The sequence below is a fragment of the Xenopus laevis genome, chromosome 2S (assembly GCF_017654675.1).
Source record: "Xenopus laevis strain J_2021 chromosome 2S, Xenopus_laevis_v10.1, whole genome shotgun sequence".
NCBI lineage: Eukaryota > Metazoa > Chordata > Amphibia > Anura > Pipidae > Xenopus > Xenopus laevis.
Genome location: NC_054374.1, coordinates 141771607 through 141784012, shown reverse-complemented (window position 1 = coordinate 141784012; position 12406 = coordinate 141771607). Strand labels below are relative to the sequence as shown.

Below are 12406 nucleotides of genomic sequence, written 5' to 3'. Positions count from 1 at the left end.
TTTACAGTATACAGGGGAAATCTATGCAAGTGTGTACATTCCTATAACCATAATATGGAGATGGAGATACTACCTTGAGACAGTAGCAAGTTAATCTGTGATTTCCATAGAGATCAATTTTACAGCCCCAGTCTGCTCAATGGATTTATACAGTATGGACTTGATATAAGTGGATCTAGGAAAATAACTTGATCTTATGTAAGACATGGGACCAGCTACATAGAAAGCCTTGGACAAGACCAGAGCTGGGCCCCCGTGACCTCAGGAAAGGAAAATCGAACTCTACTGCAAACAGATCAAAATTGCATAACTTTAAAGCTCAACTAGCCCCTATTGTTACACCCCTGACCAATCCACATCAGAGTTTGGTTCTAGCATATGAATTTCCCCAAATCTGTTATATGAATCTGGGAGATGTTTTCCGACAAGAGCTGGAGATTGGACATCCCTGCTGTAAGAGGAAACCAAAATATTGCAAAGAAGTGGTCAGTATTTGTTACCCCACTATTAAGTATGTGGCGACCAGTTCAGAAGTCTTTGAAAAACAAAACAAAACCAAGGTTCCTCACGTTTCCTTTGTAGAATCGAAAACGATGATGATGAGAAACCCAAGCCATAGAATTCCAATGCTTTAGGGCATCTAGTAGCTATAGTAAATCAGAAGCAGATTGCCTGTCTATGAGTAGGTAGAGCAGAGTTATGGACGTCTTTGCATTGGGTTAGGACTCAACATAAGGAATTCCAATGCTTGCAATGCTAGCAACACGGCTTTCCTTGCAGAGAGCCAACGCACGAAACAAAAAAGGATGAAGACAAAATCCAAAACTTGAGAAATGAGGAGAGCCTCAAGTAAACCAAATCTCTAAAAATGGTTAGGCATTGCAAACGGATTGCTTTAGTACTCTAAACAGCAAGCAAATCATTTCACCCAAAAGGATGGAAAATGCTGTAGTATGGTGCAAGCTGCAGGCTCACTATTGTTAAAACCTCAACGTCACTGAGGTTTTCAAACTGTGTCCAATATAGAAGTTAAAAGACAGGAACCAAATGACTTCTCCTCTCCATAGGATTCATACTGAAAGGCAATAAAGTCCTGGGTGATCTTGCTCTACTTCTCTAGAGCTGGAACATATTCCCTTCTTTGTATCTTGTTTCCAACAATGAAGGATGGGTGTTGTCAAGATACCACTGGTGTCATATCCCACAGCTGGAAAAGAACAAAGACAATAGTCACTGCCCAGAAAACCACATAGGAGCTCAGGCATGTATTTAAATGGGATAGTCAGAAGGAATTCAGTTAAAGGGATACTATCATGGGGAAAAAAATTCAAAACACAGTTAGATCAAAAGAGCAAACAGATTTTTTTATATTTAATTTTGAAATCTGACATGAGGCTAGACATATTGTCAGTTTCCCAGCTGCTCCAGTCATGCGACTTGTGCTCTGATAAACTTCAGTCACTCTTTACTGCTGTACTGCAAATTGGAGTGATATCAGCCCTCCGTTCTCCCCCCCCCCCAGCAGCCTATCAGCAGAACAATGGGAAGGTAACCAGATAACAGCTGTCTGGTAGATCTAAGAACAGCACTCAGTAGTAAAATCCAGATCCCACTGGGACACATTGCGTTAAATAGTAGTAGGAGAAACAACAGCCTGCCAGAAAGCAGTTCATCCTAAAGTGCTGGCCCTTTCTGAAAGCACATGACCAGGCAAAATGACCTGAGATGGCTGCCTACACACCAATATTACAACTAAAAGAAAAAAAAAACTTGCTGGTTCAGGAATTAAATGTTATAATTGTAGAGTGAATTATTTGCAGTGTAAATAGTGTAATTTAGAAATAAAAACTACATCATAAAAATCATGAATCCCTTTAAGGGTCATGGAAGCTTAGAGCTAACTTAGGAGAACATGGAGAACACCAATAAAAGGCATAGTTGTATGGCTCAGTATTATACACATTTATTTATATACATTATATATTTAATACACCTGTTTCAGGGCGGCATTTCAATGGGCACTAACAGTGCCACTGAAGTCATTTCACCATGTCAGAGTAAAGGTGGCCATACATGGGCCGATAAAAGCTGCCGACAGACTGAGTCGGCAGCTTATTGGCCCGTGTATGGGGCCGAAAGTCGGGCACATCTCGATTGGATGGGACTAAAAATCCCATTGGATCGCGGCCGCATCTGTTCGTTGATGCGATCCGACCACCCGTTACTATTCGTTAGGATCTGATCGTTGGGCCCTAGGGCCCACGATCGGATCAGCCCGATATTGCCCACCTCAAGATGGGCATATCGGGGAGAGATCCGCTCATTTGGCGATGTCGCCAAACAAGCGGATCTCTCCGTGTATGGCCACCTTATGCCTCATAGACTGGTTTCTAATCAGCATGAGACAGCACTTGTTTTATGTACATTTAGACAATGGACCACTAACCTTAATGACCTTGTCACTTCCTGAGGTTAATAGCCATACTCTAGTTGCATCAAAGTGTACATGGATGATGTTGTGCTTACTGTCATGGAAAGTTGCTGTCGGTGCACGCCTAAAAAACAGGAAACAGAAGAGATCTGTAGTGACATCATGTCTGTGCTCTTGGGCAGGGATGCCCAACCTTTTTCATCCGTGAGCCGCATTCAAATGTAAGCAGAGTTGGGGAGTAACATAAGCAAGAAAATAGTTCCAGAGGATGCCAACGAAGGGCTGTGATTGGCTATTTGGTAGCCCCTATGTGGACTGGCAGCCTACAGGAGGCTCTATTTGGCAATACAACTGTTTTTATACAACCAAAAGTTTCCTCCAAGCCTGGAATTAAAAAAAAAGCTCCTGCTTTGAAGCCACTGGGAGCAACATCCAAGGGGTTGGGGAGCAACATGTTGCTCACAAGCCACTGGTTGGGATCACTGCTCTAGGGGTTTCTTTTGCCAATGCCAAGTACTTCAGTTATACTAAAAATGGCAATAATTAAGTCTGGAGAACGCTTCAATTGGCCCAAAGCCCCCCCAATGTTGTGTGGAAAGTCTGTTTGTAAATTATTTGGAACTGCAGTGATGACATTTCTTTGTTCTCTATAGGGGCTTTTATCCTCAGTACCTGGGGAAAGTGATCAAGAAAGCAAGATGGAACTGGTATGGAATTGGGTATGCTCACTGCCCAGAACTGGTATCAACAACTACAGAATTAGTGTGACAAGAAGACACAAGCCCATGAATGGCATTTTAAAGCTCTTTTAAAAGTACTATAGTCATAGTCTAGTGTTTATTTCAAGGAAAGTTTCTTTTCTCCAGTCAAAACAGAATCTATTCCCCAGACCCAATATGAATTATGTAGGGACTTACTGTTCATCAGTGATGCTCTCATGGCAGCTGTCACAGACTCGCACTTCAAACTCAAAACCCATGAGTGGAATTGTGGACCTTTTGGAACTACATTTGCCACAGACTGCTTTCCCGCATTTCCTGCAATGATGCTAAAAGGTAATTCAATAAAAAAAAGAAAAAATTGAATGAGAAAATAAAGAATGTGGTGAAATCTATACTAGAATGTAAAAAATCACATAACTGTTGCAGCGCCACTATCTACAGTAGCAGTTGCCAGTCACACTGTCATACACGGGATCCACAGGACTCAAAGGATGGATTGCAATTTGCTTGGAATTAAAAGAGGAGGATATGGCTGAATCTTTTACAGCACAAGAAGAGAACCAAAGGACCATGGTATTTTGTTTTGTCTTAACTAACATCCTCTTAATCATGTGATTGTTATTTATAGATAAAGAAAAGAATGTGCCGTGAATAGGACGTACATTGAGTAAATTTCATGTGGGAATAACAGACCTGTCTGAGTCCAATCTTTTTGTGGTCCCACATCTGCTTGAAGTTCCAGAAGAAAGGTTGGTCACATTTTTGGCAGGAATCACTGTCCAACCACTCTGGTGTCTGAAAATCAGGAAAATTTCAAACAGGAGCAAAGGATCTGCCGATTTAAAGTCAAAAGGCATGCCCGAAATGGGACTTTCACTTATCCCACCACAGAGGGTTGTTCCTTATGTAATCACTCATTGCCAAGTCTATTCTAACATGTCACTATAATGGGGAGGACATCATTGAACATCATGTAGATTTGCTCTTTATAGAACAGATATGCAATCTCTGGAATTTAGATTGAGGGAATTATAGAATATGAGCGAGATAAAAGCATTCCCCGTAAGGTCAGTCAAGTCCCTTTGCAATAAGCATCGATGCTGTGCATTCCTTCACACAGTCTGATATATGCAAAACACATCCATTTTGACTCTCCATAACTCCCAATATGCATTCCCTATAGGACTTATACTATCCTTTTATATGTTATGTCAGGGGAATACAATATTCCCTATGTAATGGCATATTATGTTCATTAAAAATGCATTTAAACGAATTCCAACATACCTCCTGCCGTTCCACATCCATATTCCAGACGACGATGCTGCCATCTGCGCTGCATGAAATGAGCTGCCTTGTGTGATGTGCGTAACTGATGGACTGGACTTTATCGCTGTGACAAAGAGTGGCATGTTACTGGTTAAAAAGAAACAACTTGAAGCGCCATTAAGCTGATCCACAGGGCTAGTCAGCGGGAACAGGATCAAGCAGAGACAGTTACTGAATTAGTTATTGCCATTACCTAGCATGATCTGGGCCTGCATGGATCTCACACGATTTAATTAACCCATGGAAGGGACAAGACCATTGACTCTTGGAAATGTTATGGAAATCGTGTGGTTCTACCGGTCATATAAAAGAGATATAGGTGCCCTTTTACCAATCTCTTACATAAAGATCCATTATTGAGGACAGTTTGTAGTTTGCATATATGGTTGGTTGTCACTAGTATTGCACTACATTAATATGGGCTTTCAAGCTATTATGCCATACTGTATATATTCAGAATTACATTTATCAGAGAAAATTACAAATTAACTGCACAATTACACGTATGACTTTTGGGCAGTTTGGAGACATGGCAAAATCCCTTGCATGGAGACAAGTGAATTGCTGCCACATTTGTTCCTAAGCGACAGTCAGTAAAGGGCCTCTTTAATGAACTACTGCTCCCCCTGGGAACAGACACACACAAACAAATCACTAGCTGCATTTTATATTGTACAACTGTACAGCTCCCAGTAACCCCTATAAAGGAATCTCTTATCCCACAAAAAAACTGGTCTTCATACAAGAGGCTGCATCTCTGCATTTCATAACACTTACTTGTGGCCCTGAAGTTCTAGTGCGGTTCCTTTGCGCCCCCCAATGTCCCATATGATAATGGAATGGTCGGAACTGCCAGAAAACAGCAGCCTCTGCACGGGATCCCAGCACAGCGCTGTAACTCCAGCTGTAACACAAGCACAAGAGCAGTCTTTCACTTCCACCTTTAGTACAAAAAATAAATCTGATATAATACTTTTGTAGTTGTTTGCGGTGATTGTTTTGCACTTTAACTGAGCCACCTTGCATACTATTCATTTTATGTACTATATGTTATTGGACCCTTTGTCAAGGGGCTCAAACAATGACCGAAAATAATCATGGAATAAAATATAGATAATATAATAAGGAAATATAGATTAAACCCTCAATCAAAAACCCTACCTGCAGTGACCCACTTTTTTGTGGGTATCCAATCCACTGCAGGATCACATGCAAGCAGTTGAGGACATGGGTTTATGCAGTTGAGCACAGGTAGACCATATAAACGAAATTCAAATTGGTTGCTGTGTGTAAATGTCTTGTAGCAAATTACTCATGTTGCTACGTGAGTTTCAGTTTTAGGAAATTATGGTAATGGAAAGGCCAATTATGCTAATCAATAGGACAATTGTTAGTGGTTATTGACACTTCAAATAAAAAAAGCAGGTTTATAATGAATATCCAGAGGCCACCTTACCTGTATGTCCCTTGAAGGTTGTGATAAGGCTACAGTTATCTTGTTCAAGTTTAAGGATGGTAACCTGTCCAGATTGATCCCCAACAAACGCATGCTTTGTCTCCACATCAAATCTATCAGGAGAGTGTTAAGAGGCATAAGCACAGCTGGATACCACTAAACCTACATACCCAGGATGCCACACAGTCTGAGGGCAAAGCAACAGCATAAGTTTGGCCAATCAAAGGCCTTTTCCAGTCTCCAACCTAGAGCCAAAGGCAACATCTGCAGGGCTGCCCATACTGCATTACTGGAATTACGTTTTTGACTTAATGATCTTATATGTCAAGGGAAAAAACTAAGAAAGAGAAACCATTGTACTGGGTAGGGCATAGGATTGGAACCAAGGGGCTAGGGGGCTATGGCGTTTTTACTGTTGGCTGGCAGGAGCCACTATTTAGTATAATTTATCCCCACACCTAATTATCTGCAATGGCCCCTGGAAAAGTGCATGTTTTTTTAAGAAGGGCACAGCTACAAAACCTTTTATCAAATCATTGATGCAAGAGAATAAAATCATCAGAGGAGCCCACATCCTGTTATGTATGATGTATTGATTCCAGGCATTGATTGTAGAATTGCGGTTAAGTAGTACCTGGGAAGCCACAGCCATAAGGCCTTTTTATACGTTTAACTTTATTTAAATAGCACGGCTTGCACACACACACGCACAGGACTGGCTACTTAAACGTACAACCAGGGAGGACAAACATTGCAATGAATAAACAGAAATACAGCTCCTCTCTATGATCATTTGGCCTTTGTCATACCCTTATCTGTAGCTCATGGTTCCTTGCTTGATGCTGCCTTGTCCATTGAACATTAGCACAGGGACTGTACTGCATACTCTTGCTAATATTTTTCTATTGCTATATTCTTCTTGCTCTTCTATTAATAGGAATCTCTGTTAATGTTTTCTGTTCTCAGTGACCTCTCAAGCCAGAGTAATTTTATTAGCGTTACAGATCTCAGTCTTTTCTTTTTATCCACTCACTGCTCTTACTTTGTTATTGTTCCTTAATGGTCATATTTCAGAGACAGCAGATCAGAATTTTAGGTGCCAGCAGGGCCGGATTTACATAGCAGGTACCCCTAGGCCCACTGTCATTCGTCTCCCCATCACCTTGTTTTTTTCCAATCAAATTTTCATCATCGGGACCAGAGAAATGGGGATTGGCGTACAGGAAATGTTAAAAACTATCATATCTCCTGCACCTCCCCAGTGTTTCTGAACCAATGCAGGCATTGTTGGGCTGCCCCCTAAAATCTGGCCACCCTAGGCCCGGGCTTCGGTGGCTTCTCCACAAATCCGGGCCTGGGTGCAAGGTGATCAGGAGATTTTGATTATTTTGGATCTCCACGAAGGAAAACTCTGACTTATGTCCCCCTAACCTTGCTATAAAACATTGGGCAGCTGTGACCTCTGAATTATTTTGAATAACAATGCACAGCCCTAAACATTAGTGGTGCCGAAATATTATACACCCAGTGAATGGTGTCGCTTTGGCTAAACCATCTTAAACAAAATTGGGGGCCAAGAAGAACAACTACATTTTCCAACATTTGTGTCTATAAAATGCTTATTTTTGGTTTTATTTCATTCTTTGAGCAATAAATTGCAGCTCTGGCACAAAGTCTGGCCGATGATGAACAGAACTCAATAGATAATGTCTTATAAATACAATTAGGCTACATGGGAGAGATGGCATTGTTACTGTCTGAAGCCTGCAGTCAGTTGGTTCCAAGGGATATAAAAGCATATAAAAACAAACGCAGAAAGGATACTGTAGGCAGGAGGCACAGGCTGCGGTGCGATAGTTCCCCAGACGCTCCCCAGTCTCGGAGCAGTGCCACGTGAAGAGTTTGTCTTGACCGGTGCTCAGTAACCATTCCATCTCCAGCACAAAGAGAACCATTGTTACTCTGCTCTGGTGCGCTGCACATACACAATAAGCATTGGTCAGAGTGCACCCATATTTATATTTACAGCCTTACAGTTATATCAATAAACTAATAATGTTAGAAGTTCCAGAAGGGCGTACATTATCCATTCTCATAACAAGAAGTTCTTTAAATGCAACTGCCATTGTAACTGTTACACTGGGATCCAGTAAATGCAATGATCCCTCCAGCACCAATTAGGTGTATGTGTGGTGTTAGATTTTGTCCTTTTCATTTATCAGAATCCGAATAGTGTCCTATGAATGGAATATCTGGGGTATGTAAAATGTAGGGGTGGTCACAGCTCCTTGCAAAATGTATTTGACTCTGGGAGTGACTGGGTCTCTTACCAAGATAGGTTTTTCCTGGGTTCATTTTGTTATAATCCTCTGACAAAATAAATTCCTAAAAAAAAGATGAAAAAATATTAGATGGTCATTTTTTTAAATCCAAGAAAAGGTAATTTCTTAAATATATTATTGGTTTTTATTATTTCTTAATAATTATGTGCAAAGCCACCATGGTTTAACATTATCTCCAATTAACGTTCATTAATGTCACAGTCCTTATACACGAGCCATTGGTCTGACCATTGTATCCAGTGCCGTAACTAGAGGGGACGGGCCCTGGTGCGTGACGCACAGCCGGGCCCCACCCCCCTCCGTACACATCGGCTTTCAGTGGCGAGCGGGCTGCCGGGGGCCCTGAGGGGGTGCGGGCACCCCCTGCTCCCCCGGTAGTTCCGCCACTGATTGTATCCCTGATGCACCCGGTTTAGCAGTATTCGGTGGCAGGATTTAATTTTCTGATTTCTCTATTTACCATTGAGGTAGCCACCACACATGGTTCCCAGTTGTCTATTTGGTGCTGGTATGGGATTTGTTCTGAAGAATGCCTGGGACCTGGGGTTTTTTAGGATCTCCATACCTTAAAGGGATTATTTATTAGTTACTTTAGAAGGTGAAAAATTAAATACCAAACTGGAGCACTGCTAAACAAAACAAAAATGAAATAACTGAAAAAACAAAATAACTGAAAAACCTGTTAAAAATATAAAATGAAGACCAACTGCAAATTGTCTTAGAATGTCAGTGTCTACATCATACTAAAAGCGAATTTAAAGGTGAACAACCCATGTTATAGAAGAGATAAGAATGGTTACAGTCATTATTGTGAGCACAAGCCTGAAGAAGAATTGTAATTATAGATTTACAAGAGCCTGACAGAGGCAAATTGCATCATTATTTAAATTAGGGATGCACGGAACGCACTATTTTGGATTTGGCCGAACCCCTGAATCCTTTGCAAAAGATTTGGCAGAATATCGAATCCGAATTTGCATATGCAAATTAGGGGTGGGAAGGGATTCAGTTCAGCCAGGCACAAGGATTAGGCTGAATCCGAATCCTGCTGAAAAAGGCCGAATCACGAACCGAATCCTGGATCCCTAATCCCATGTTGGCGCCAAATTCAAATATTTAAACTTCAATGGCATCTACCAGGTGAAAGAAGAAAAGCTAAAATCCTTGACGAGAGGCCAGAACTCTCTGAACAAAGGGGCAAATAGCTGACTAGCCCACAGTCCTTAGAGCCTTCAAATAAAATCATTCTGTATGTGATGGCAGAAATAATGATACACAACCAAACCAGATGCACTTCTCTAACTACAGCTGGCTATGGTAGTGTCACAGGAACAGAAAGCAAGCCATAGCCAGCCAGCTGGGAGCTGTAGTTCTGCAGCACACAACTGTAAAAATATGTTGCATTAGAACCGGTATTCTTTTAATGGTGTATATTTTCAATTTCTATTTTTACAGACAGTAACATGAACCCTGGATTAGAAGGAGGCACAAATTTACAAGCAATGGGTATTTGGCCATACTTACGGAGATTGTGCCATTGTCTAAACCCACAGTCAGCCTTCTGGTTTCAGGGTTAAAACACATGCAACAACATGGAGCTGGAAGACAAGAAAAGAGGAGCATTAGCAAGTCATGGCACTGGGCTGTTTGGAAGAGCCACAGGGTAAGTGAGTTGTGGGAGTCGAGTCCCAGTCCAGCTGATGAAGGCTACAGAGGCTACTTGCATCTCAATCCCATGCATGGCCATAAAACAGGTCTCCAGGATATACTAATGCATTTATTAGCTCTGCCTTTGCACCTTTGGGTCAAAACCAATAGGAAGTGACAAGTTAGGGAGACCTTTTCCATTGTATTCATCTTTTCTCATGCCAATAGCCTTTTTGCTCTGTAGCCCACTCTAGGGATTCCTAAGAAACCCCTTTGAGGCCTGAAGAGACCTGCAGGAGTATACTAAATAAATGGCATCTGCTGGAAGATATGCAAGTATTGTCATGACCGCCGCCCGGAGCAGGTCCAGGAGCTCCGGGTGGCGTCCTTCCCTGCCGGCATCGATCCCAAAATGGTGGCGCCCAGGGCCGCCACGTGGGTAGCGGCGCCATGACGCCAGCGCGTCGACGTCGGCACAAGGACGCCAGTGACGTCACGTTGGCGCCAAATTCAAATATTTAAACGCCACCAAGACGCCAGAATGGCGTCCAAGTATAGGATTCAAATCACTACTGATCCTGGGTTCCTGTACTGCCTGTTTTCCAGCCCTGATTCCTGCTCCCAGCCCTGATTCCTGCTTCCAGCCTTGATTCCTGCTCCCTGTCTGTGATTCCTATTACCTGCCTGTGTTATTGAACTCTGCCTGGACTTTCGACTTTGCATCTGATCTGCCTGCCCTCTTTAACTCCTGCCTGTGACCACTACTATTGATTCTGCTTAACCCTTAGGATACCGCGACCTTGCTCCCACTAGAGGGCTTCCTCCTTGATCCTGACTACCTCCCTGGAGGGAGCTCCCGGCTCCCTGACATGTATTTGGGTGGCAGTGCCAGCCCACTTGGTGAAGTGAGAGGTCTTCTTTGTAACATTATTAGAGGTATGTAACCCAGAATGCTTGGGACCTAGGGTATTCCGTATAAGGGATCTTTCTGGAATTTTCATCACCTTACTGCTACTTACGAGTCTACTATCATCATTTAAACATTAAATAAACCCAGTAGGATTGTTTTGCCTCCGATAAGGATTAATTATATATTAATTGGGATCAAGTACAAGCTAATGTTTTATTATTACAAAGAAAAAAGAAATCACTTGCAAAAATTATTTAATTAAAGCGGAGTCTATAGAAGATGGCCTTTTATCAATTCAGAGCAGTCTGTATAACAGGTGTCCAGATAACGGATCCTATACCTTGACTAACAAGGTATTACTTAAACCGGAATATAGTAGGTTTTTACGTAGCAAACAGTGATGGTTATTATACACAGTGTATTGTAGGTTAAGTTCAAAGTACTTCTATGTCCCTAAAGCACAGGCAGTCTTTTATTATGTAAACACTGCACATTCTGTATGCAAAACCTGAGGATCCTGTTTACTTTTATGAGTTGGTGCCCATAAACCTTTGAGCTTGTGTCCCAGAGTTTACAGAGCTTTTCTGATGATACCTGTTTGGGTTACACAATACAATCATTTTGGTTATATGGAAATCCCATTATTGTGCGTCAGTGATCGGCTGTCACTAGCTTTATGTTTACAGTAATAACTGCCCCCCAGTGCACAGATGTTCTCTATATCCCGGAGAAGAATCAGTCTTTATTTCCTCCGCAACACAAATAATGGCACAGTCTTTGTTTGACGTTGAGAAAGAAATGTTGGCTGGAAAACACTGATTTATGTGGTAAGTCATAACATCGGGCAAAAAGGAGTACAGTGTGAAGGGAACTATAATTACAATGGCCAAACCCATTATCACAGGTAATAGAAAACAAAAAAATGATTTTAATGGGGAAGGAAAGGGAAGCTGTAAACAATGAAGCCTTTCAGCAACCATTCCAGATCATGCAAGGTTCCAAAATTAAACATTCCTCATACGAGAAATTATTCTGTATTGTAGAGTTTTGTTTTTGTGGTCACCTTCCTTCTCATTGGCTTCCCAAAGTATCTCAATTGGTGTACACAGTCAACTTATCTCTTTAAATGCTCTTAAATGCCAAGATGTTAGAGTGAAGGAGCTGCCAGGGACCATGGAAATGGCATAATCGACTTGGGAAAACTGCACCTTTCCTTCCGAATCTTAAAACAGTGGGTTGATGTGGAGCAGCAACAGCCTATGTTTGGAGGCTCCCCGCACATAAGCCACAAACATATTCAAAAGATAAGCAAATCATTTCACCCCAACCTTATACTATACATTATTTTCAGGCAAACATTTATTCTTCATCCTACTGTCCTTTAAACCTAAACAGTATCCTTGGGACCTGCTCGTTGTTTTATCCCAAAGAGAGGAGGAGGCTCCATCTCCATTACTGGAACCAATGTAACCAAATGTGCAATCCCTCAAGCTTTTGGTGTAGAAGTCACACTATACTGATACTCTCTTACTCAACCCACATTAGAGTGTGGAATTGTGTTACTCATTG

General features: G+C 41.7%; 1 protein-coding gene across 1 annotated transcript in view; it reads right to left on the bottom strand.

The window, feature by feature from the left end:
- Positions 1 to 687: 687 nt before the first annotated feature.
- Positions 688 to 12406, bottom strand: part of wdfy2.S (WD repeat and FYVE domain containing 2 S homeolog) — a 32548-nt gene continuing 20829 nt past the window's right edge. The window contains exons 3-12 of the mRNA XM_018250200.2: positions 9805 to 9878; positions 8269 to 8323; positions 7763 to 7913; positions 5939 to 6051; positions 5260 to 5386; positions 4441 to 4546; positions 3847 to 3948; positions 3349 to 3479; positions 2447 to 2555; positions 688 to 1207 (exon numbers count right to left, since the gene is read on the bottom strand). Of these exons, the coding sequence (XP_018105689.1) occupies positions 1178 to 1207; positions 2447 to 2555; positions 3349 to 3479; positions 3847 to 3948; positions 4441 to 4546; positions 5260 to 5386; positions 5939 to 6051; positions 7763 to 7913; positions 8269 to 8323; positions 9805 to 9878 (998 nt within the window). The 3' untranslated portion in view covers positions 688 to 1177. The remainder of the gene's footprint in view (positions 1208 to 2446; positions 2556 to 3348; positions 3480 to 3846; positions 3949 to 4440; positions 4547 to 5259; positions 5387 to 5938; positions 6052 to 7762; positions 7914 to 8268; positions 8324 to 9804; positions 9879 to 12406) is intronic.